General features: G+C 49.7%; 1 protein-coding gene across 40 annotated transcripts in view; it reads right to left on the bottom strand.

The window, feature by feature from the left end:
• The window catches only part of SORBS1 (sorbin and SH3 domain containing 1), a 226802-nt gene that overhangs the window by 88912 nt on the left and 116883 nt on the right, over nucleotides 1–21007 (bottom strand). For 8 of the 40 annotated variants that reach the window (XM_064595054.1, XM_064595052.1, XM_045878470.3 and 5 more), the window contains exons 5-10: nucleotides 20698–20793; nucleotides 18547–18675; nucleotides 9538–9564; nucleotides 9304–9416; nucleotides 3722–4402; nucleotides 2749–3111 (exon numbers count right to left, since the gene is read on the bottom strand). In XM_064595054.1, the coding sequence (XP_064451124.1) occupies nucleotides 2749–3111; nucleotides 3722–4402; nucleotides 9304–9416; nucleotides 9538–9564; nucleotides 18547–18675; nucleotides 20698–20793 (1409 nt within the window). The remainder of the gene's footprint in view (nucleotides 1–2748; nucleotides 3112–3721; nucleotides 4403–9303; nucleotides 9417–9537; nucleotides 9565–18546; nucleotides 18676–20697; nucleotides 20794–21007) is intronic. The other 32 variants (XM_064595057.1, XM_064595056.1, XM_064595055.1 and 29 more) reach the window with 9 other exon arrangements.

Here is a 21007-nt window from a genome sequence, read left to right on the forward strand (position 1 = left end):
TATGCTCCAGAGATCAGCTTCTAAGCACCTGTAGGACAAAAGCCATGCCTCCCTTCCTCTTTTTTGACCCCTGCACCTAGCACAACACCCTGCAGACAGCAGGTGCTCAGTAAATAAACACCACCTGAATGACTGGAGCCATCTCTTTGCAAAGAGACCAGGGACAGCTCCCGACACAGAGTAGGGGCTTCAGTCTAATTCTGAAAAGTGCCCTAATGTTGCAGCTGCTAGTTATGAGCAACAGCTCAATTTAGTGAATAAAAGCTTTCCCGAGACTCAAGAGGCATAACATGATCTTGTTCAAAAGTGCTTCCTCTCCATTTTTTTAATTGTAAAGTAGAAAAAAATTACACTTGTCTTAATTTACTTCCTAAGTGATTTAATAAAGATAAATGATATATCCGTGAAAACTCTGCCATAATGCATCCAAGAAACACACACACACACACAAAATCAGGCATGTGGCTCCTAAGGTATAAATGCTTATTGTGGTATCTGGATGGATCATGTGAACATGAAACATTCCACAAAATTTTATTCTGTGGCACAAGTCTTACTTCTGGAGCATCACAAAAATGGCTCTTGACTAAAGAACCTGGATCAATTCACATGAATTTTCTTTTCCCCTCTTATTCTCAAATAGCTACAGATGGAGCAAATCTCAACTTGTGGCTTGGCCACCATCCCCAGGGGCTCCTGCTCTTCTTGACAGTTCTCACTGAGTGGAGGATCCCAAGCAGTTCCCCTTTTCACCTTACTGTTACCTGGGACCAAACCAGAAGTTATCAGGCCAGCTGAGGACTCCCCCAGAAGTCTATACCAGGCTGATCAGTCAGGTTTGAGAAACTGAGGACACTGTCCTAACTAGCCTGTTCTGGATCACCTGTAACAAAACCCGATATGCAAATCTAGATCTATACAGATGATAAATTTTAGAATATACAACAAAACTACTCACGATTGTATACTAGGGCACTAAAAATTCTCGCTTTATATACTGCTCTAGAGAAATACTCTGTGCCAAAGGAAGAATATCTATACCACCCTCCAAAACAAGAACAGCTTCTCAATTCATCTACAAGCTGGGTTGGAGGGAGGGGAGTGCATTAGAAACAATCTAGCAATTTCCTCCAACGGGACTGAGTTGCAAAGGATATCCAAAGCCCTTGGGCCATGTTTGCCTGAGTCCTGACCTAACTGCACTGTGTTGCATCTAGAGATTTGCAAAGAGGACCCAGACCAGAATGAAGCCATCCCCAGCTCTAGTGTGCCTGGTATCTGGCTATAAGTTCTCCTACAAGCCAAAAAGAAGTTTCCCTGCCCTGCTTTTTGCATGACTGGCTTCAGTTTAATGAACCCTTAGAGCCAGTTTTGTAGGCACAAACCTTTACACAAAGGGGTGTTACTGAACATTTAGCTGCATCAGCCAATTACATGACCCACTGTATCTTGAAATGTGGTCCAAGGCCCCTCAGCATCAGAATCCCCAGGATGTGTGTTACCAGGTCAGAGCCCCAGGCCCCTCTGCAGATCCACTCAATCAGGACTCTGAAGTATAACCTGGAGTTGACAACTTAAATGAGCTTTTTTGCCTCTCAGATAATCAATCCCATGTACACTAAGCTTGAGAGCCCATATGGTACCTAAGAAAAACCCTGAGAGCAAGGCCTGTGCCTTGTTCATAACCGTACCTACAGAATGTAGCAGAATGCCTGGAATATGGCAGGAGCTCATTAATTGCTAATTAGCAAATAACTTATTTTTGAGCGACTCTGGCCCCCATTTGCGAGGGCAAGTCCTCGACAACGTAGCAAACAGTTATTGAGCGCTCTCTCCATCGGAAGTGCTATCCTAGGAACTTGAACATACTCGGTCCCCCTGCATCCCACAGGCCTATGGAGTAGATCCATGCATTCCCATTCTACAATTCACTCTGAGGTTCTCAGATCCTCTCGATTCCCAGGGCTCCTGAGGAGAAGAAAGACTGGGTGCCCTGATTTAGCTTTTCCTCTAAAGCACGTGGAGTCTCCCATCTACAATGGGGACTCATCCCTCACGGGATGGGACCTGAGGTGTCAGGGCCCTTGACCTTCACACGACCCCTGGAGCAACATTTTGCCACAAAGGCCCCTGGGAGCCACTAGTCAGGGGCCCTAGCAATTCTCTGCCTTTGGAGAAAACAGTCCTAACATCTGTGCAGGGCTTTTAGATCCATTTGCTCAATTACACTCAACTCCCTCATTTTTTTTTTTTTTTTTAAACTACGCTCTGCCATCAGTGTACATAAAAGAGTTTACTTGCTAACTCAACAAAAGAGGGAATCTCTTCCTCCCCTGGAGGCTCACTGCTCCCTGGTGGAGAGCATGCCGTTGGCTTTCCCACACGGCTCTTCAGCTTTCCTCGGCTCTCAACACCGCATCTGCTTGGCCTCTCAAGAGCATCACGAGCCAAAGGAAAGGCCACGGAGGTTCTCGGAGGGAAAACGGAGTTCTTTCAGCAAGATGTGCATTCCGAACAGGACAGACAGGAAGAGGGACGTGAGGGGCTCGTGAGCAGCTGCAGGAGACCACACACACCCACGCGCAGGAGGCATGCACTCGGGGGGAAGCAAACAGGGTCCGCTGACCACGCGAGCACAGTGGCAGCGGACACGTCCCTCACGACTTAGTGCTTCAGTGAGAAAGGGGTTTTTCACTGCCAGGAGCAGACATTCAGGAAAGCCGTGAGGAGGGGATTCCAGAAGCTTACGGTACTTGAAACAGCTCCCGTGAGGTCAGGCTCCGAGGCTCTGTGGGGGCCCTCCGGGACCGGAGGGGCCAGCGGAGGAGGTGGTGAGAAGGATGGTGGTGTCTGGCTAACGGGGGGGTGGGGGCCAGGAGCGCGGGCTGGCTGGCTGTGGTGGGACCGCCTCTGCAGACGAGGGGGAATGAAATCATCTAGAGTCGGGAAGGTCAGAGGTGAGCCGGCAGGGGCGGTCGCCGGGCCTGGGGGGCCAAGAGGCCCCAGAGATGCTGGAGGTCTGGCTGTGCCTTCTTGCCCTCTGTTGGTATTAACCAGGTAGAGAGGGACAACTATTATCTCAGGCTGGGCTGAACTGGAGAAAGTGGCATCCTGTAGGAAATAAGGGGGTCGTTACGTAAAGGGGCACGGCAGGGAAGAAGGAATTCCATATTTAAACAGTTGAGACTGGACATGCAGTGATGTTCTCTGGGAACTATTTAATCGGTGCCCATTCCTCAGAGTACATGAGACAGTCAGTGCTAGCCAGCTGGCCTCCTGACACTCCATGACACAGAGGGAACCCCATCCAAGTTGACTTTCCATCCATCTATTTTTGAATCCTTTTAACACTTTAGAGAGAGAGAAAGAGAACAGCAGAACAGGCAGACAGGCTGTGTTTAGCCCCCCAACTGCTTGCAGAGCCTGAAAGCTTGGGAGCAAATACAGTTTCTTTGGCCCCTTGTGATAAAATATCGACACCCCGTATCTCAGCCTATTAGTCTACGGATCCCACACTGCGGCATACTTACATACTACCAGGGAAGAGAGAGGGGGACAAAGAGGGCTGTACCAAGGTGTTTAGAGAGCAGAATTCGGGACTCAGGCTGCGGCAATGTTGACAAGGAGAGGGAGGAGAGGCTGCTCAGCAAACAAGTGAGCTGCCTCCACGAGTTTGGAGAGCGATGGTGTAGAAGACACATAAACATTCCTCATTCCTTGCCTTGGCTGGATAACACGGCTGCAAAAGGTAAGGTTCTTTTCTCTTCCGGTTTTCGGGAGCAGAGGAAAGCTGGGGGCCTAACACAGGTGGTCTCGCCGCGTCTGGGAACGGAGGCCGAGCGCACAGGGAAGGGCTCGCACCCCGGTTAGCAGCAGCTTTACGGATGTCAAAGAAGAGCTGGGGAGGGTCAGGAGGAGCAGAGGGTGGTGTCCCTGTGCCGGCTGTGAGGGACACAATGCTGGGTGCGCGAGCGCCTGCAGCTTCCCAGGGAGTGCCCGTGGCTGGGTCATGCGCGACGCGAGAGGCGTCTCCCACTGCCCCCCGGCAGATGTTATTGGATAAACAAGGGACGTATAAGCTGCTGACCTTTTTATTCCCATCTGCCTCATGACGTGGGTTAGAGCTCACATTCTCACTGTAACCTGTCCTGGTGGCCACATGGTGCTGCTGGGGCTGGGAGGAAGCACCGGGAAACACGGAACCTGGAAGCGAGGGCCCCGGGCGCGGCACACCTTTGGGGACGAGCTGGGGTCGTGAGGGCCTCTGCTGGTTGGGGGTGCTGGGGGGCACGTAAGGCTTTGGTGAGCTCAGGTAGAGGGAGTCCTTGGAGGTACTGTGGATGGTGGGATGCTGCCATGCAAAGCGGTCTTTAGGGAGAGGAGGCCGAGGGGGAGAGAGAACCTTTAGCATTATTTTCAAGAGACAGCATGAAAATGGGGAAAAAAGAAAGAGGAGGGAAATGGAAAGAAGGACCACCATTAGAAATAACACCATAACATGATCTGAAGAAAAACAATTCTTGACATATTTTTAAGCAAACCCTGAGCTTAGCACTCCTCTAGGTCCCGACACTTCTCCTCCGGGTGAAGCCAAGGGCTGAATCATACTCACCTGGAGTGGCAGGCCTGACTCACATCTCAGCCCAGGAGAGGTCGTGGGCTAAGTCAGTTTGACAGCGATCCTTGGCTGACCTGCACCCTTTGTTAGCCCTCCTGACTGACGGGTGCCCAAGGACTCAAGGCTGGGGCAAGAGGCCCCAGAGCCCCCTCAGTTTTCTCACTTTTTCCTCAAAGATTTCTCTCGCCATGCCCTTCATGCTAAAAGTTTAAGTTCACTGAAACGCTTGAATGTCTTTCATTCTCTTCCCTTAGGAAATAGAGAATTGGAAGAATCATCCTTATTTGTGTTCATAGGAGACAGATGTCTTAATTGAATCACTGAGATTTAGCACTCAATTCCATAAGCATAACAAATTAAAGCTTATCAAGAAGAGAATGCTAAGGATTTAGAATCCACCTGTGCTCTTTTCTCAGAGGAAGCAATTTGATGGAACTAATTATTAGGAGGAAGACAGGCATGAGATTAAAAGCACGTAGTCTCCCGTTCCGATGCACAGAGAACAAAGGGACCAGGCCACGAAGCACTTGATTTGCCTACCGAATTGGACTGTGCCTGGTTCATCCAATTCCAGCCCCTTCCTCAGACAATCCCACAGTGGGGTGACCAGCCTCACACTCCTGGCTTAAGTAAGCCCAAAGCTCTGGTTCCAGGCTGAGAGTTAGGAAGCTGTAGGTCGCATCTCATTCCCTCCACACAGCTCCCAGCTCCTCCGTGGGTCTCAGTGGGGCAGAGGAAACGGGGTAAATCTCCAGAATGATCCTCATTTCAATGAGAACCATCTGTCAATCATGGCTCAACTAGAAATTAGACCAGAAAATGAGAAGTTTCTTTTCCTAGTGTTATGGATTAAATGTGCATGTCCCCCCAAAGTTCATATATTGAACCCCTGGCCCCAAGTGATGGTGTCTGGAGGTGGAGCCTGTAGGAGATAATTAGGGTGAGATGGGGTTATGAAGGTGGGGCCCCCTTGATGGGGCCTTAGTGTCCTTAGAAGAAGAGAGACCAGAGCTCACTCCACCAGGTGAGGACACAGTGAGAAGGTGGTTGTCTACATGCCTGGAAGAGCACCCTAACTAGGAACTAAATCAACTAGCACCTTGACTTTGGACTTCCCAGCCTCCAGAACTGGAGAAATAAATGTCTGTTGTTTAAGACACCTGCTTGTGGTATTTTGTTATAGCAGCCTAAGCTAAGACAACTAGATTTTCCTCACTGCTTCTATCTTTAAAGATAGCCCAGTACTGGGGCGCCTGGGTGGCTCAGTTGTTAAGTGTCTGCCTTCGGCTCAGGTCATGATCCCAGGGTCCTGGGATCGAGCCCCGCATCGGGCTCTCTGCTCGGCGGGAAGCCTGCTTCTCCCTCTCCCACTCCCCCTGCTTGTGTTCCCTCTCTCGCTGTGTCTCTCTCTGTCAAATAAATAAATAAAATCTTAAAAAAAAAAAAAAGATAGCCCAGTACTAGAGGAAAACCAGAATGTCCTCTAAACGGCACAGGTCACGTGTATTACGAGTTTGGTCACTACCTGGTAAATGGGTTATAACCAAAAACTGGGAGAGTGCAAGGGTGTGGGTCTGTTTGGGGGTTTTTATTTTATTTTTTGTGGACTGCAGGTAGAAAGGGGAAGGGTGAATAGGTGAGAAATCAAGTTTTTTGAGTGTGGATGAGAATATCAGCCCCAGAAACAGTAAGCAACCTATCCCATAACAAACTCAGTTTTCAAGCTACAAATAACCCAGATCGAGAAGAAGTGATCTGGATACCCTAGGTTAACTCGATGCCTATCCTTCCCACAGGGTGTCCATGACAGTGCCAGCAGAATGAGGCCATGTGCACCAGCCAAAAACACAAACCGAACGGCCTCTCTTCAATAGTTAGCAGGAGGAAAACCCTCCAGCTGGGACTTGCTTGGTTTCCGTGAACTTACACTGGAGGTTGGGGCATGTCTCAGACTGAACAATGCTCTCTAGAAACAAAACACTCGAACTAGCACGCAACAAAGGGGCTACAGGCTAGGCTGAGTGAGAGTTGTCAGGGAGGTAAGCAGAAGACAATTCTGAATTTGGCTCAGATTTATTTACTTTTACTTTGAGCTCGAGTGTCCCACGTGTGATTCCTTCTTGTCCAAAGATAGAAATCTGTTTCAATGAGTTTTTAACTTAATTTGGTTATGGCCATAAAAGGTGCCAGGGTTGCATTACATCAGGCACAAGCCTTCCCGGGGCTTTGACCCTGTAGAGAGGACGCTTCCCTAGAGTGTTGACAATGCACTCAGAGCCAAAGGCCTTCCTGTCCTAAAGAAGGAGGGGGATAGGCACCGTCACTTTATAAGGAACTACTTTCTGATTTATTGTAAACATTGTAGGAACTAAATAGGCCGTTTCCATTCCTGCCTAGCTGGCTACTAATGAAATCCCATTTATCTTTGTAGAAGGTGGGGACAGGGAAGAAATGGGGCTGCTTGAAGAATCGGATATGTTCCTAGTTGATATAGTTCCAGAAACTACCAATCTCTGCCTCCACTGGTGACCACACGATGATGCTGTGAGAGAGAAGGAAGCCCTGGTTCCCCGTTCCTGGAGGGGAGGAGAGAGGGACAGCAGGTCCAGGCTAGCAGGAGGGAAGGCAGCAAATGGAAACACCAGGAGACAGGACTGCCCTCTGGCCCCTGGGTCTCCTGGACCCCAATTCATTCCTTATAAGGAGATGCGAGGCCTGTGGGATCTAAGAACTGTCTTCATCTGAAGCCGAGCCAAGGCAGTCACCAGCCCAGCCCACCTGCTTCTGTCTGAGCCAGTGTATACTTACAGCTCTGGCAATGGCTTTAGGGACAAGAAGCCATTTTTGCATTCAGAAAACAAATCCAAGAAATAATGTATGACCTAAAGTTCTTGAAAGTTGAGTGGCCAATTTTACACTGAATATACAGAATAAAACCTCTGTATCACCAATCTGCCAGGTTCCCTTGAAGACACCCCAGTAAAAAAAAAAAAATTCTTGGATAGTGACAGACAAAAAAATACACGGTTTGTAGGGGCGCCTGGGTGGCTCAATCGGTTGAGCGTCCAACTCTTGATTTCAGCTCAGGTTGTGATCTCAGGGTCATGAGATCGAACCCCACATCTGGCTCCGCACTCAGTGGGGAGTCTGCTTGATGATTCTCTCCCTCTGCCCACCACCCCCCACTCTCTCTCTCTCTCTAAAATAAATCTAAAAAAGAAAATACACTATTTATAGGCAATACTACAGGATGTTCACCCTATGATAAGGCTCACCCTTATAAACCCCTTGAACGCAATGTTTAACATCATGATCTGAACACAATGAATGCTCAATGAAGCTGTAGTAAATAAATTATTTAAGAGGAATTTTTATATATTCACATGCTTTTAAAATGATCTCTTTAGAAGAGCTGTCTAAGAAGCTAAAAGGAACCTTTGGGCTAAGGCACTGATAGGGGAGGAGGATGTCCTTCCAAATTTGCCTTGGCTTAATTAGCACCATTTCCTAACCCGGACAGGTGCCAATGGTATCCAATTCCTGCGACCGCAGAGACAGGAGCCTGGCGGCAGCAACTGACACACCAATAAAGGTCTGGGAAGCGGAACGGCGATGGCAAGTCATTTACTGCACGGCTGGGGCCCATGAGGGCCTCAGGAGGCCGGGCACACTTGTGGCTGGGCCTAGGGGAGACAAGCACGGCAGGGGCGGGAGGGCTTAGCGGGGCTGTGCAGAGACACCTCGAAGCCCAGAAAGACAGGGTCTGCAGGGAGGAAGGAAGACGTCATCTCTGACTCGGGTGCATTTCAGAGGCGGGTGCAATTCTATGCCCTCAGGAGCAGGAGCAAGGGGATCACTGGAGAAGTGGGGTGGGAACCAGGGTGGCGTTCGGAATCCCCAGGCCCCTGTGAGGTCTTGGAGTACCTTCGCAGAAGACAGGCCCAGGGCAGTGGACCACACAAGGAACACGGTCCCGCCACATTTTTTTGAGCAGCACGGCTTGCTTTAAAAGAAAGTACTGCTCCGTTCCATGGATGTTACTCCTATGTAAAAAAAACCCACTCTTCATGTATCTCCTGAGTTAAAACAGGGGCTATTCTTTCATCAAAATGGCAGAGTAGCCACAGAGAGAGGAAGGAAGAACGATCAGGAAAACAACTTAGGGGAAAGACTTGAGCAAAATTATCCCTCCTCCAAGCTGTCCAACCTCAGGGCTTGCTGTGGGCTGCTGGATTCGGGGCCGGCCACAGCTACCTGAGCGTCATCTGTAAGGCTAGAGTTGCTGAAACTCTTACAGCAAATTAACGGAATAAACACGAGAGTGTACTCTTGACTACCCTATTCCAGAGTATTTAACACAACAGGCTCACACCTCCCCCCTCCACCGCTTACTCAGGGCTAAACAGAGTCCCTCCTCCAGAACATTTCCACGTGTGTTTCAGACCTAGAAAAGACTGGGCTTAAATTTCCTATTCCCTGGTATGGGCCATCCTCATCCATGCCTCTGCGACCCTTGATCCCCAACTTTTCACTCACTCTGGTCCTCGCAGAGCTTTTCCCGAGTTGGCCAAAAGCGTGACTCAGAACCTAGTCCATTATCCAGCCAGGCAAGCAGGAGGTCACAAGTGTAGACTCAGAAGAGGTGCCGCTCACCAGTCCCCACCCCACCCCCGGCACACGCCTACCTGGGGCTTGTCGGCAGGAAGGTTGGGATGCACGCTTCTGTAGCCCTTGGCAGCAAGTGAGGAGGGCTGGGCGTTTCCATTGGCATCAGCACTGGAAGAAATCCTCCACTCATCTGAGAGATGGGGGAAAAAAAAGAAAGCAAGTCCTCACTCAGAGGGAACACTCCCTGGTTCCCCTCTAACTGAAGTCCCTGGTGGAAGGCGGGGGCAGAAAGAATGTAAGAGCAGTCCTACCTGCTGAGGGAGTCTCTGAGTCCAGAACTATGTGCGGTGCAGAAAGGATGAAAACAAGAAGAAAAAGGGACAAACAGAAATGGTTACACTTGGAGGAAATAAGCATGTACCACAGAGAAAGAGGAAAATCCAGCACCCCGTTGCCGGACACAAAATGCCCTCAGTCATGATGGCCTAATTACCATAGGAACCCACTCTAAACCACGATGTGCTCACAGGCACTGACCTTTGAAAACACAAGGCTCACATTCACAGTAATGAAGAAACAATTGTTCCTTGACATTCTTATTTTACGGACAAAAAGGCAACAGAACTCTCCCCTGCCGGGTCCCCAGTGACTCCCATTCCCCTTCTCCAACCCTGATGTGGGCTGGGAATGACCTCTCCTCATTAGCAGGCTGGGCTAATGAACAGACACGGGAGAGGGAGAAGTAGATAAGCACTTTTTCTGTGGCGACGGGCGACTGGCGCTGGGCTAGGGGAGAGCATGATTTAAGCCCAGAGGTATCTGCTGTGATAAGGACTTTTTTTTTTCTCCCTGCCTGCTTCTCTTCTTTCCATTTAAATGAGCCACATAAACAACTCAAAATTGAAATCACCCTGAGTTTTCATCACGCCACAAGGCACCCTTGTCTCCCTTTAGCTGGCTACCACCCTGCCCTCCCAGCCATGCCCAGCACATCTCAGAGGCCCTGAACCCCTCCTAACGTGAGCCCCCTAGCACCAAGAGGCAGCAGAGCACACGGGCTACCGGCTTGGCTGGGAAAGCAGTTGGACCTCAGCTCAAGTCGTGGATCCACCACTGATGGGCTCTGTGACCCTGAGCAAGTTCCAAGCCCATTTTCCCATCTGAAAAGTGGGGATAATGAAATGCCTGCTTCCCAAGTGTTGCTATAAGGATTAAATGACATAATGCATGAGAAATGCTTAGCACGGTGCCTGCCAGAGCTCAATGTTTGCTATTTATCATCTTCCGCATCATCTCGTCTCTCCGCTCTATCCTCCACCTAGCCCGGAGCTCAGCACACTTTCTGCAAAGGGCCAGACAGTACTTTAGGGCCGTATGGTAGCAGTCGCAACCATTCAACCCTGCTGTCCTATAGCACAAAAGCAGCCACAGATAATATGTAAATGAATGAGCGTGGTGACACTGAAATTTGAATTTCATGTAATTTTCGTATGCATCTAATACCATTTCTCTTGTGATTTTCCTTTTATCCATTTTTTCCTAAAAACCATTCTTAGTCCATGGGCTGTACAAAAAATAGACATGGGCCAGATTTGACCCACAGGCCGGTTTGCCAACTCCTGAACTAGCCAACCCCTTAACTTCCTTCTTCGTGCCCTACCTACTCTTACCTTACCGGAGATAGAGAGAGAGAGAGAGACTAACACAGCAGCTCTCACAGCCCCAACCCCATCTCCATGTGGATCCCTCCAGGACAAGAGTTGGGCTTTCCAGGTGGCAAGCTGAGATTTACCAATGTCACTGACCGCCAATCCAAGTGCCAGACACTGTTAGTCACTTCTGTACCTATTTCATATTTGATTTAGTCACACAACAGGTCTGCGGGGTAGGTGATCGCTCTACTTCATGGATGAGGAAACAGAGGCCAAGTGACTTGCCCAAAATCACACAGCCAGGAAACACAAAGTACTCAGCCTAAGTCTCCAGAATCCAGGGCAGCACTCTGCCCACCACCGTCAGCCACCTATGTTCCAGGGAGGTGGTGGGAGCCAAAAAGGAACAGAAGGCAAGGCAGAGGTAAAGGTTTCGGGTGATCTGCATCCAGGTACAGCAGTTTGGCTGCATCAGAATCAGCAGAGCGCCTATTAGAACGGACTGTCTGCCTCCCCCCCTGTTCCTGACTCAGTAGATAGGAGGTAAAGCCTGAACTGGACATGTCTAACATGTTTCCCAGGTGATGCTACAGTTGCCGGTCCACAGTCCACCTTTGAAAACCATGATAAAAGGAATACTCAAAGAATATCCTTTCTCTGGGAAACTGTTTTCTATTAACTTTTAACTATTCTGTATCCATTTTTGCTTTGTTTTCCCCTCTAAAACAGTTTTTACAGCGTGTTTCGGTTGTATGTTCCTTCAGCAGGTTGCCGGTTACATTTCTGTCACTCCCTTATGCACAATCCATAGGTATTTGTCTTCTCTTTCCAATCACGTAGCTGGGAAATTTACAGGACTTGAATTTCACGCACATTACTGCAAGGTACTGGCTCCTGCAGCCGAAGCAGGCTGCTAACCACTGTGTATTTCCTTTTTCTCATCTATAAAATACGATCTGGACTCCATGGACACCTCACAAGGTTGCTGAAGATTCAGAGATCAGGCATGTGAAGGATGCTAAAAAAAATGACCATTTTTAACACTCACTGTAGCCTCCATCCAGATCCCTGGCCCAGAGGTTTCCTTACACATGGCAGGCCCTCAACCACTCGGTGACACAATGTGACAGAGGTGCCTGCACCCCACCCCCTTCCCGCATCCATCACCTTCTGTTACGTCTTCCTTTCTAAGTTCCTTCTTGTTCATCTCTGTCAAGTCATTCTACCAAATGTATTAGATCGACACATACACTGATCTCAATAGGTTCGGAGTGAGGGGCTATCCAGTGAAGGATGTGAGCTTTCTACATGGATATGGGGGCACATTATTTTGCATGCTCTTTGGTTCTTGGTTGGGTTGTTTCTATTCAGGTGGCGCTGACAAACAGATGTGTCGTGGACAGTTGAGAGGAGTCTGTCCCTCCAAAGCACTCGTCATGAAGGGACTACCATTTTGGCATCAGACTGCCTAGCTCGAGTCCTTGCTAAATGCACATCCTGCAGCAAATGACAGCCTCGCCTGTGAAATAAGGGGTTATCTACCTCTTTTGAGTCGTGAGGACTAAATGGGAACCTCCGGCTTAGTTAGTGCTTAGTAAAAATGGACTTCAAAGCATAAGGAAAAAAAGTTTCCCCAAACACAGAAATAAGTAGGAGTTGTTGACATCTGCTGTTTGATAAATAGCTTTGAGAACATAATATCCTTGGGGATCAACCCTCTTTTTCTTCTTATTCCAAGTCATTAAAACTGTTCCCCTCACCCTGCCCCAGAATAGGCAGTTCCCAGGACCTCTCTAGGCATTCCTCTCTTCGTTACCAAAGGAGAGCCGAATTCCCAACATCCATCATCCTCTGTTACCTAGTCTTCTGAACCTTCAAGGTCGGCAGCAGCCCACAGTCACTTGCACCTGAGTGCGGCAGGTGAGATATTATATACATAATCATCAGTTATTAACTCTTGGTTGAGGAGGCTGTCAAAATGCTTCTTTCAGTGTCATCTCAACGTTCCTGAAGGGGGAGGAGCGTCTAGGAAAGCTGGATTCTAGATAGGTTTTGCAGCCCTGAAGAGACCGAGCCTTTCCAGGACAAGTATAATTTGTTTTATCTTATCTTTTCCTCTATCTCTTCTTTATACATAATCTTTTGTGGCCTGTGGACACAGCCTCCTGATACTTTCTTTTCTCTCATTCTGTGCTAATTTCAATTTGGTCTGCTTTAAAGTTGTTCTGCTGATCAGTTCTTCTTGGGATCTTAGGACGACTTTTACTGAGTCAGATTTGATGTGTTCTAGTAGAGTAACCAAGAATTAGGTGAGGTGTTAAAAGTGGGCCTAATACTGTTCCAAATCTTTTTTGTGTTTATTTATTTTTTATTCCTTACCCAAAAAGAAGTCTGGCCTTTGCCTTCTGGCAATTAATCTCTAAACCCCTGGAATGTCATCCCAATGGGAGTGGTCTTTGTGCCAGATCAATAATGTGATTTATGGTGGGGGCTCTGAGTCATCAAGAGCTCAACCTCCTAATGGACTGGAGAGTAAGCAGTGGATAGAAATTCTGGACACAACAGCTCAGGAGAACTTCCTGGTTGACAATACTCGGAACATACTATCACATCTCAGTGCTGGGAATTAATACATTCTGACTCCCTAGGAGAGGTCAACAAAAGGCCCCATGCTTGGTTCTTCCCTAGAGTCCATGCTGGGCTTCTTCTCTTAGCCAATATTAATCTGTATCCTCTCCCTGTAATAAACCATAACCATGAGTATAATAGCTTTCAATGAGTTCTTTGAGTCCTAGCAAATTATGAAACCTGAGGGTAGTTTTGGGAATCCCTTCAACTAGCATTTGGTGTCAGAAGTGAGGGTGTTCTCAGGGCGCCTTGGGCGGCTCAGTTGGTTAAGAATCCGACTCTTGATTTCAGGTCAGGTCATGATCTCAGGGTTGTGAGATCAAGCCCCATGTCGGGCTCCACGCTCAGCGGGGAGTCTGCCTGGCATTCTCTCCCTCTCCCTCTGCCCCTCCCGCCCCATAAATAAACAAATTAAAAAAAAAAAAAAGGAGTGAGGGTGTTCTCTTGTGGAGACTCTTCCTTCCAACTGCTTAGTTTGGCCCTCATTCTTGTACAGGCGTTCATAAAGAGGACTCTGAGTTACCGGGGGTAGAGAGTGTCTTTAACTGCTTCCATGTCCATTTTCTCATGATACCTTTTTGCTACTGCCATTTCTAGAGCACAAACCTGAGAGTCAAACCAGGGGAAATGTGTCAATTTAGTTCCAAAACTAACAAGGTGGTCAAGAACCGGGTAGGAAGGACTGGAGCAAACTGGCACAGAATTAACAAGATGTTAAGGGTTGAACTGGATTTTGGCTTGCGGGTCAGAACACAGGGATTGATGGTCTTCAGGGTATACCAGACAGGAAGCTTCGTATCACACTCAGCAGTTCATTAGGCTCGTGTCTCTTCTAGAATAACGAACACCCTGACCTGGGGACATAGGTGGAGTCACCCTGAACCAGAAAAGCCAATACCCAGACCTGGCCGGGCAAATGCTATCAGGAAGCAGGGATAAGGTAATCCCTCTCCCGGGGCAGGGCGTCAGCACTAAGATCACTGCAGTTCTTTCCAGATGCTTCTGACCCAAAAACCAAGGTCCACATTCAGAGATTAGGAGGCTGGTCAGGAAGCTGTGATTGGGGATCCAGAGTCAAGCTACCACTTGAGGGCTGGAGTCTAGAGGGTGGGTTTAAACTGGGCAACTCCAAGGGCTCCATCTCACTCCACCTCAGAGAGCACCTCCATCTTCCTAGTGTTTGTCTGGATGCACATGGTTCCCAAATCCGCACTCCAAACTCCAAATGTCTACTAGAAACTTCCTCCTAGAAGTCCTGCCCTTGCCCCGAAACTCAATATGGCAAACAATGGAATTCAACATTGCTTTCTCCCCCTCCATAAAGCCACTGTCTCCACAAATGCCACAGCCTTTCTCCGGGTCAAGCAGGGGAGGCAGTGCCTATGCAGCAGGGAGTCCACGTCTCCGTGCTCCTCACACACACCGCCCCGAGCCCTGCCACTTCACTCTTCCAAACGCACCTCCACCCTGGCCCTGTTCTTCATTCCCACTGCCCTCATGGCCTCTAGCTGGAATTACTGGAAGGCTTCCCCAGGCCTCCGGATGTGCACAGCTAGAATGGCTGCCATCAAAGAACACCTGCTGTGTGCTGGGCTCGGTGCTAAATCTTGGTGTGAAAGAGCTCCCTGAATCCCAGCAACTCTACCGAGGTCATTCCCATGTCATAGAGGAGGAAAGTGAAGCTCGCCAAGTTTGAATGAGTTGCCTACATCACAAAGATGGAAGCAGCAGAGCTGAGCCTCGAGAGAGGACTGTGTCACTGCAGAACTAGACCGTGTCTCACAGGATGAGGGAGATGGAGCAAGGACGGGGAACAGGAGACACTTCTGAAATGTGGGTGTCAAGGGGTCACGTAAGCAAAGAAGGTGCTGGGCAGTAGTACAAGACTGGAGCTTCCAGTCCGGGCAACTGATCAGCCACTTGTGGGCCTACTGGGAGGGAAGAAGGTGGTGAAGCCCGGGAGTGAGGCAGAGAGGAGGCAGGCGGAGCAGCTAGGGGACAGATGCTGGCCCGGGTGACAGGGGAGAGAGCTGGACGCTACCTGACATCAGCTATCTGTGAAGGCACTGGGGGTAGGAAGCATGGAGGAGACACTTGCTGCCTCATATTTGGGCTCCCGGGCTGGGCTGGACATGGCTGCCTACAAATACTGCAGAAAGCTGTTTTCATGAGGCCTCTCAAGGCCCATGGACTCCCAGGCCCTGAGACAGGACTGAAGACTGGTGGTGGGGGGGCGGGGGGGATGTGGAGCAAGTTGTCATGCAGAGGCCCAGGTGCAGGGAGCAGAGAGGGATGAGAGGAGAGCTAGAGAGCCACACAGACACAGCCAGTCAGGCGCCAGCAAGATGCTGGCCAATGAGCAGTACGGGGAGAGGACAGGATCTCCAGCTGGAAGGTCCCATCCCTGGAGTCCCATCCCCCCAGCGTTAACTCATTCCAGCCTCTTTGGTATTCTCCCCTCTACTCAAACCCAGCTTGTCCCTTCCACCCGACCTGTCCTGGTATGTATCTCGAATTTGTCCTTAGTGAGGGCGATTCTGTTTGTGTCAGGTTAATTCCCACACTGCCCAAGGTCACAGAGCATGTTGGAACTAGAAAGGCTTGGAAACCATCTTGCCCAGGTCCTTCATACTTTACCTGGGCTTCAACGGTGTGGCTTCCCCATGGTCGGAAAGCACGGTGGATGAGCGGCCCACGCCTGACTCTTCTATTGCAGCAAATGGGCTTCTGTCCTCATCTGATGCACCCAGAATTACGCTCTTTTTCCTTCCCATCTCCCTATTTCTCACCACAATTCCCACGGACTACTTAGCGCCTGGCACATAGATGATACTAAATGAATGTTTGCCGACTTGGAGTCAATGATCTCCACTTACAAGGCGGAAAATAATCTACTAAAATCGATTTACTATAGAGGTGTGCATGACTGATAGCTCTTCCCTAATTCTTCAGTGTATTCACATTTTAAAACAAGATATTTCTTCACCCAAATTAGCTGTCAGAATTCGTAAGATATAGAATTATTCGGAGACTAGGGAGCTTCCTAAAAGTGCTCACATCACTGCACGGTCCTGTAAACCCAAGCCCACAGATTGCCGGGGGAAGGCTACCTTTCAACGCTCCATGTTAGTGCCACCCGATAACCAGGAGGGGGAGCTCCAGGACCCTCTCCTCCCACTCGCACTACGTATTCATCCCCAGAGGAAGGGCCCTGCACTTGATAAGGTCATTTTATTGAGCCATGGGCTGTAGGTATGGTCTTTTTCTATTATCCCTGAGGATTCTCTTTTCCCCAAACATCCTTGGGAGCTGGATCTTCCCAAGTGGGCCAGGAGAAGCTGGATGAAGCTAGCCTTAGGAAGAAATGATTTTGCCTTCACTCCTTGGCCCCACCTTTCCAGGAGGGCTAGAGTGGGACACTGCAGTGGGACAAAAGGCAGGTATGGTTGGAGGAACACAGGGCCAAGAAGCAACTTTCAACCTATAGTGCTGGAGGCCACTTACGCCTTCCCTGAGACCAGGGAAAACGTAGCCCTCCACAGGGCACAGCATTATCAGAACGGGGACTGTGCTCAAACCCTAGCCTGGCTTCATCCTTGGGCATCTGCCTTGGTGCTAGTTGTAGGTGGCTGGCACAGGAAGTCAGCTTCCAGGATGCTGGCCACTGACCGGCTCCTTCCTTCAGGTTTCCATCTCATCACAACACACTGCTCCCCACTGCACCAAAGAGTCTGTGTGCCCCACCTCCTTTTGTCTCCAGTCCCAAGGAACTGGTCTTCACTCTCACTCCTTTTCTTCCTTCATTTCCTTCAAGAAGGAAAGAAAATTCCCCTTCCCTCTAGCAGTAGCTCTCAAACGTGATCCTGGGACCAGCAGCATCCCAGCATGACCAGGAACTTGTCAGAAATGCAAACCCTCAGACACTACCTCAGACCTGTAAGTGGGAATAACTGTAACTCCTAAAGCCCCGGCCTGGGGCCCAGCAGCCTGGCCTTTTACTCCAGGTGATTCTGATGCAGCTCAGGTGTGAGCACCAGTGCCGTATGGAGTGGATTGGAGGGGAGGGGTGCCCCACCCTAAGCTAGCTGTCCCTGTGAAATCTCAGTGTTTCTCAACTCCCAGAACACTTGGGGGGGGCTCTGGAAAACCCTCTCTAGAGAGGTCACAATAATCACAAGCATAACCTACTAATAGCAGCTAACGTCTAGGCAGGTGCAAAAACCTCACACACTCCACGCTCACAGTAATGCTCGGAGGCAGGTGCAATTATCAAGCCCTTTCTACAGAGGACACCACTAGGGCTGAGACAGGGAACATCCTGTCCACTGCACGGCCACAGATGTGAACACAGATCTCTCGGGTTCCGAAGTCCCAGTCTCAACACCACTCTCTAGACACCCCGACCAGTGGAGCCGACTGGGAGGCGGGCTGCAGATGGGCTTCTTCTGTCTCCCATAGCTCCCAGGGTGCAGTGACCTTGGAATGGCTCTTCTGCTCCTGCTGCTTCAGCTGCCGGGTCACCTCCCCAGGCCTGACCCCTGCCCCTCCCCTCTTTTCCTGGGAGCCAGGTCAGTCAGGCACCTGCACTTCTCAGCCTCCCTTGGCTTCACCCCCTCCACCGCCCCAGCCCTGCTTGGCCACTTAGAGCCAGCTCTCAAAAGCGGGGATGGCCACTGAGAAACCCAACCTCTAGCCCATCGCACCACTCCCCACCCATGCAGCCTAAGCCACCTCTGTCCTCGAGAATGGAGTCTGTAGAGCCAGCCACCAGCCCTGTAACGAGGTTTCTCCTCATCTCTCCAGTCACCAGCTAACAAAGCGGTGGCCACTGCCATGCCTCTGCCCGAAGCAAGGGAGCACCTGGTAGTTTAGGGCACTGATCGTCACCCATCCCAGATGGAACGAGGTGCTGACGGTTAGGGACCTCTGGGAGAATCGGGGGCAGCCCGTGAATGCACACCCTTCCGAGCAAAAGCAGGAGGGCCTCTCTCCCTCCCGGGGGGACTCTGAACCCCTCCCCCAGGCACAGGGGTCACACACCTGGTTTGCTTTCATGCTGCGGGGTTTCCTGAGGGCTCATGGGGCCGCTGCTCGGGATTTCCCTGTAGGAAGATGAGGCCCGGAGAGTCACCGCTCCCTTCCCAGTGCAGATTTTCGTAGGATCCATGTCTGAAAAGGAAAGATGCAAAGAGAAGCCTGAATCCAAGGCTCTTGAAGGATTAAAGCAACAGTCAGCTGGCAACTCATGACAGCTGGGGAATGAGATGAACCTGCTTACAGCCACGCAGTCTTATGGTCAATGTGATGGTCAATGAGAATTAATTTGTGGGTGGAGGAGAGAGACGAATCCCGTTTTCGGAGGTTTACCACACATCATGAGGTTCAGGGGAAATGGAGGTGACAATGACTTCTGTGTAAGTTATAATTATCAGCTGAAAACATTTCAAAATGAAAGCAGGTTAATTCCTTTTATTAGATGAGGCTTAGATTGGTGAGTAGACTTCTGACCAATTAGTAAGGCATAATTCAAGAAAGAGTTGATGAGAGATTTCTCAAGCTTCCAGACCACCCTTCTAATGAAAGAGCAAGTTGGCAATATTGGGAATCAAGTTGTTCTGGGGAAAAAAAATCACTGCTCCCTCTTCTCCAGTGGAAAAAGGAAAAAAAAAATCTTCTATCAGCAAGTCAAGACCCTTAAAATGATGACAGGATATACTGCCTGTGGAGAAAGATCATGGGTGAGAGCCTCACATTCCAAACTTAATGAAGAAAATTCACACCAAAGAAAATGACAAGAAACACCAAATCCTTCAGTGAACAGTGTTTACTGCGCCCCCTGCCGAGCCTTCCCTGGGCCCTGACCTCTCCTACAGCTCACAATGTCCTAACAGCACACTCAGGTCATCTTTCAGAATTCCATTGAGAAGGATTTCAAAACAGGCTTCAGAAGATCTGGATGCTCATCCTCTAGGAAAACCAGTGATGAGGAGTCAAGAAACTGACATAGATCACACAGTTCTAGAAGGCACGTGTTTCCTTCCGTGCAGCTCAGCTGAACTGAATGCCACAGTTCATGTTTATCAAATTGCTCACAGCACAGCCTGGATCTCTGACCTAAAATTGTCAAGGCTGGGATTATGGGGTAAGGCTTAAGGTGGGCGATGGGCAGGACGGAGGCTCAGACATCCATGCCTCCCCATTCCCGTGCCAGGGCAGAGAGAAGTACAGCCTCCTCTCTCCTCCTTTCCAGTCCAGCAGCCTCTCCAACAACTCAGACGGACCGACCACTGGTGTTACAGAAGAGAACAGATCTGCCCCATCAGCACCTCTTCCCATTGAAAGCAAAGCACAAAAAGACAGTGTGTGGCAGAGCAGGCAGTGACCTTGGTGGGCACGTGACTTGTCCAACCCTATCAAGAGGATAAGTGACTGAGGTCACAAAAGTACTGGGAAAACTGATTCATGGCCTTTTCAAAAAGGATGAGCTGCAAAATGCCAAATCCAGCCCATCCTAGGCTCCCGGATGCATGGCCAGATCTGCCCAACTCCGGAGAGCACCACGGGGATGAAGCACCACCTGGGCCTTGCTTGTGCCATTTCGCACAGAAGGAAGCTGTCTGTCAGAGCTGACACCTGAGTGGCAGCCCCTCCTCGGACAGGAGCAGCAGGAAGGGACTGCGGGTGAAGTCGGGGCTTGGGGGAGCGCAGCAGTGCATCTGGGATTGGCATCTGAAGCAGCTGCTTCGGCCCAACTCAGAGGTTCCCTGTGTAAACACATTAATTCTCGGGGAGACTGAAGTTGTAAATAAAGTATTGGGAGCTGGAAGCCTCCAGGGAGAGCCACGTACTGCACGCACCTCCATGTATCACGTACCCCATGTACCAGAGACCTGTACCAGGGTAAATCATGCAGCCTCTGGACTGACCCTTCTCCTAAAGAGAGGAGGGGCAAGGCATCCTCGGTATTCCTCTAGACATGCTGCCTCACAAAACACACGCACACACACACACGTACACACACACGCACACACGCACGGACAGGAAGAAAGGAAACCAGCTAAGGACGTGAGAGGGAAGAGCTCCTAAACATGCAAGAATTAAGCCTCCAAGTCTTTGTTAGAAGGAAAGGAAGGAAAACCATGCATGATCTGCTACTAATTAAAAAAAAGAAACCAACCCAAGGAGAGATACCTGGAGGGAGTACCAGGCCTGAAGAGCTTTTCACTGTCTTCACGGGAATTATTTTAACAGCAGAAATAGAACGTGCACGTAAAGGGTCGGCAGTTGCTGAAAACACAAAAGGGTAAATGGTGCATCCAGAAAGAACATTTGGGAAACACAGGCAGTTGAGGAACTGGGCAGGGACAATAGGAGGAAGTCGCCCACACAAAAAGAACAATGCGAAGAGCAGTAGATGCGGTCATTTAAAATAACCTCCTTTCTCTCTCCAGAGTTCCCTGCCGAGATGGCAGAACCCCGTCCCCCCGTCACCCATACGCAG

Source organism: Mirounga angustirostris, unplaced genomic scaffold (assembly GCF_029215605.1).
Source record: "Mirounga angustirostris isolate CCGP_5_RB_7025 unplaced genomic scaffold, mMirAng1.0.hap1 SCAF_6, whole genome shotgun sequence".
NCBI lineage: Eukaryota > Metazoa > Chordata > Mammalia > Carnivora > Phocidae > Mirounga > Mirounga angustirostris.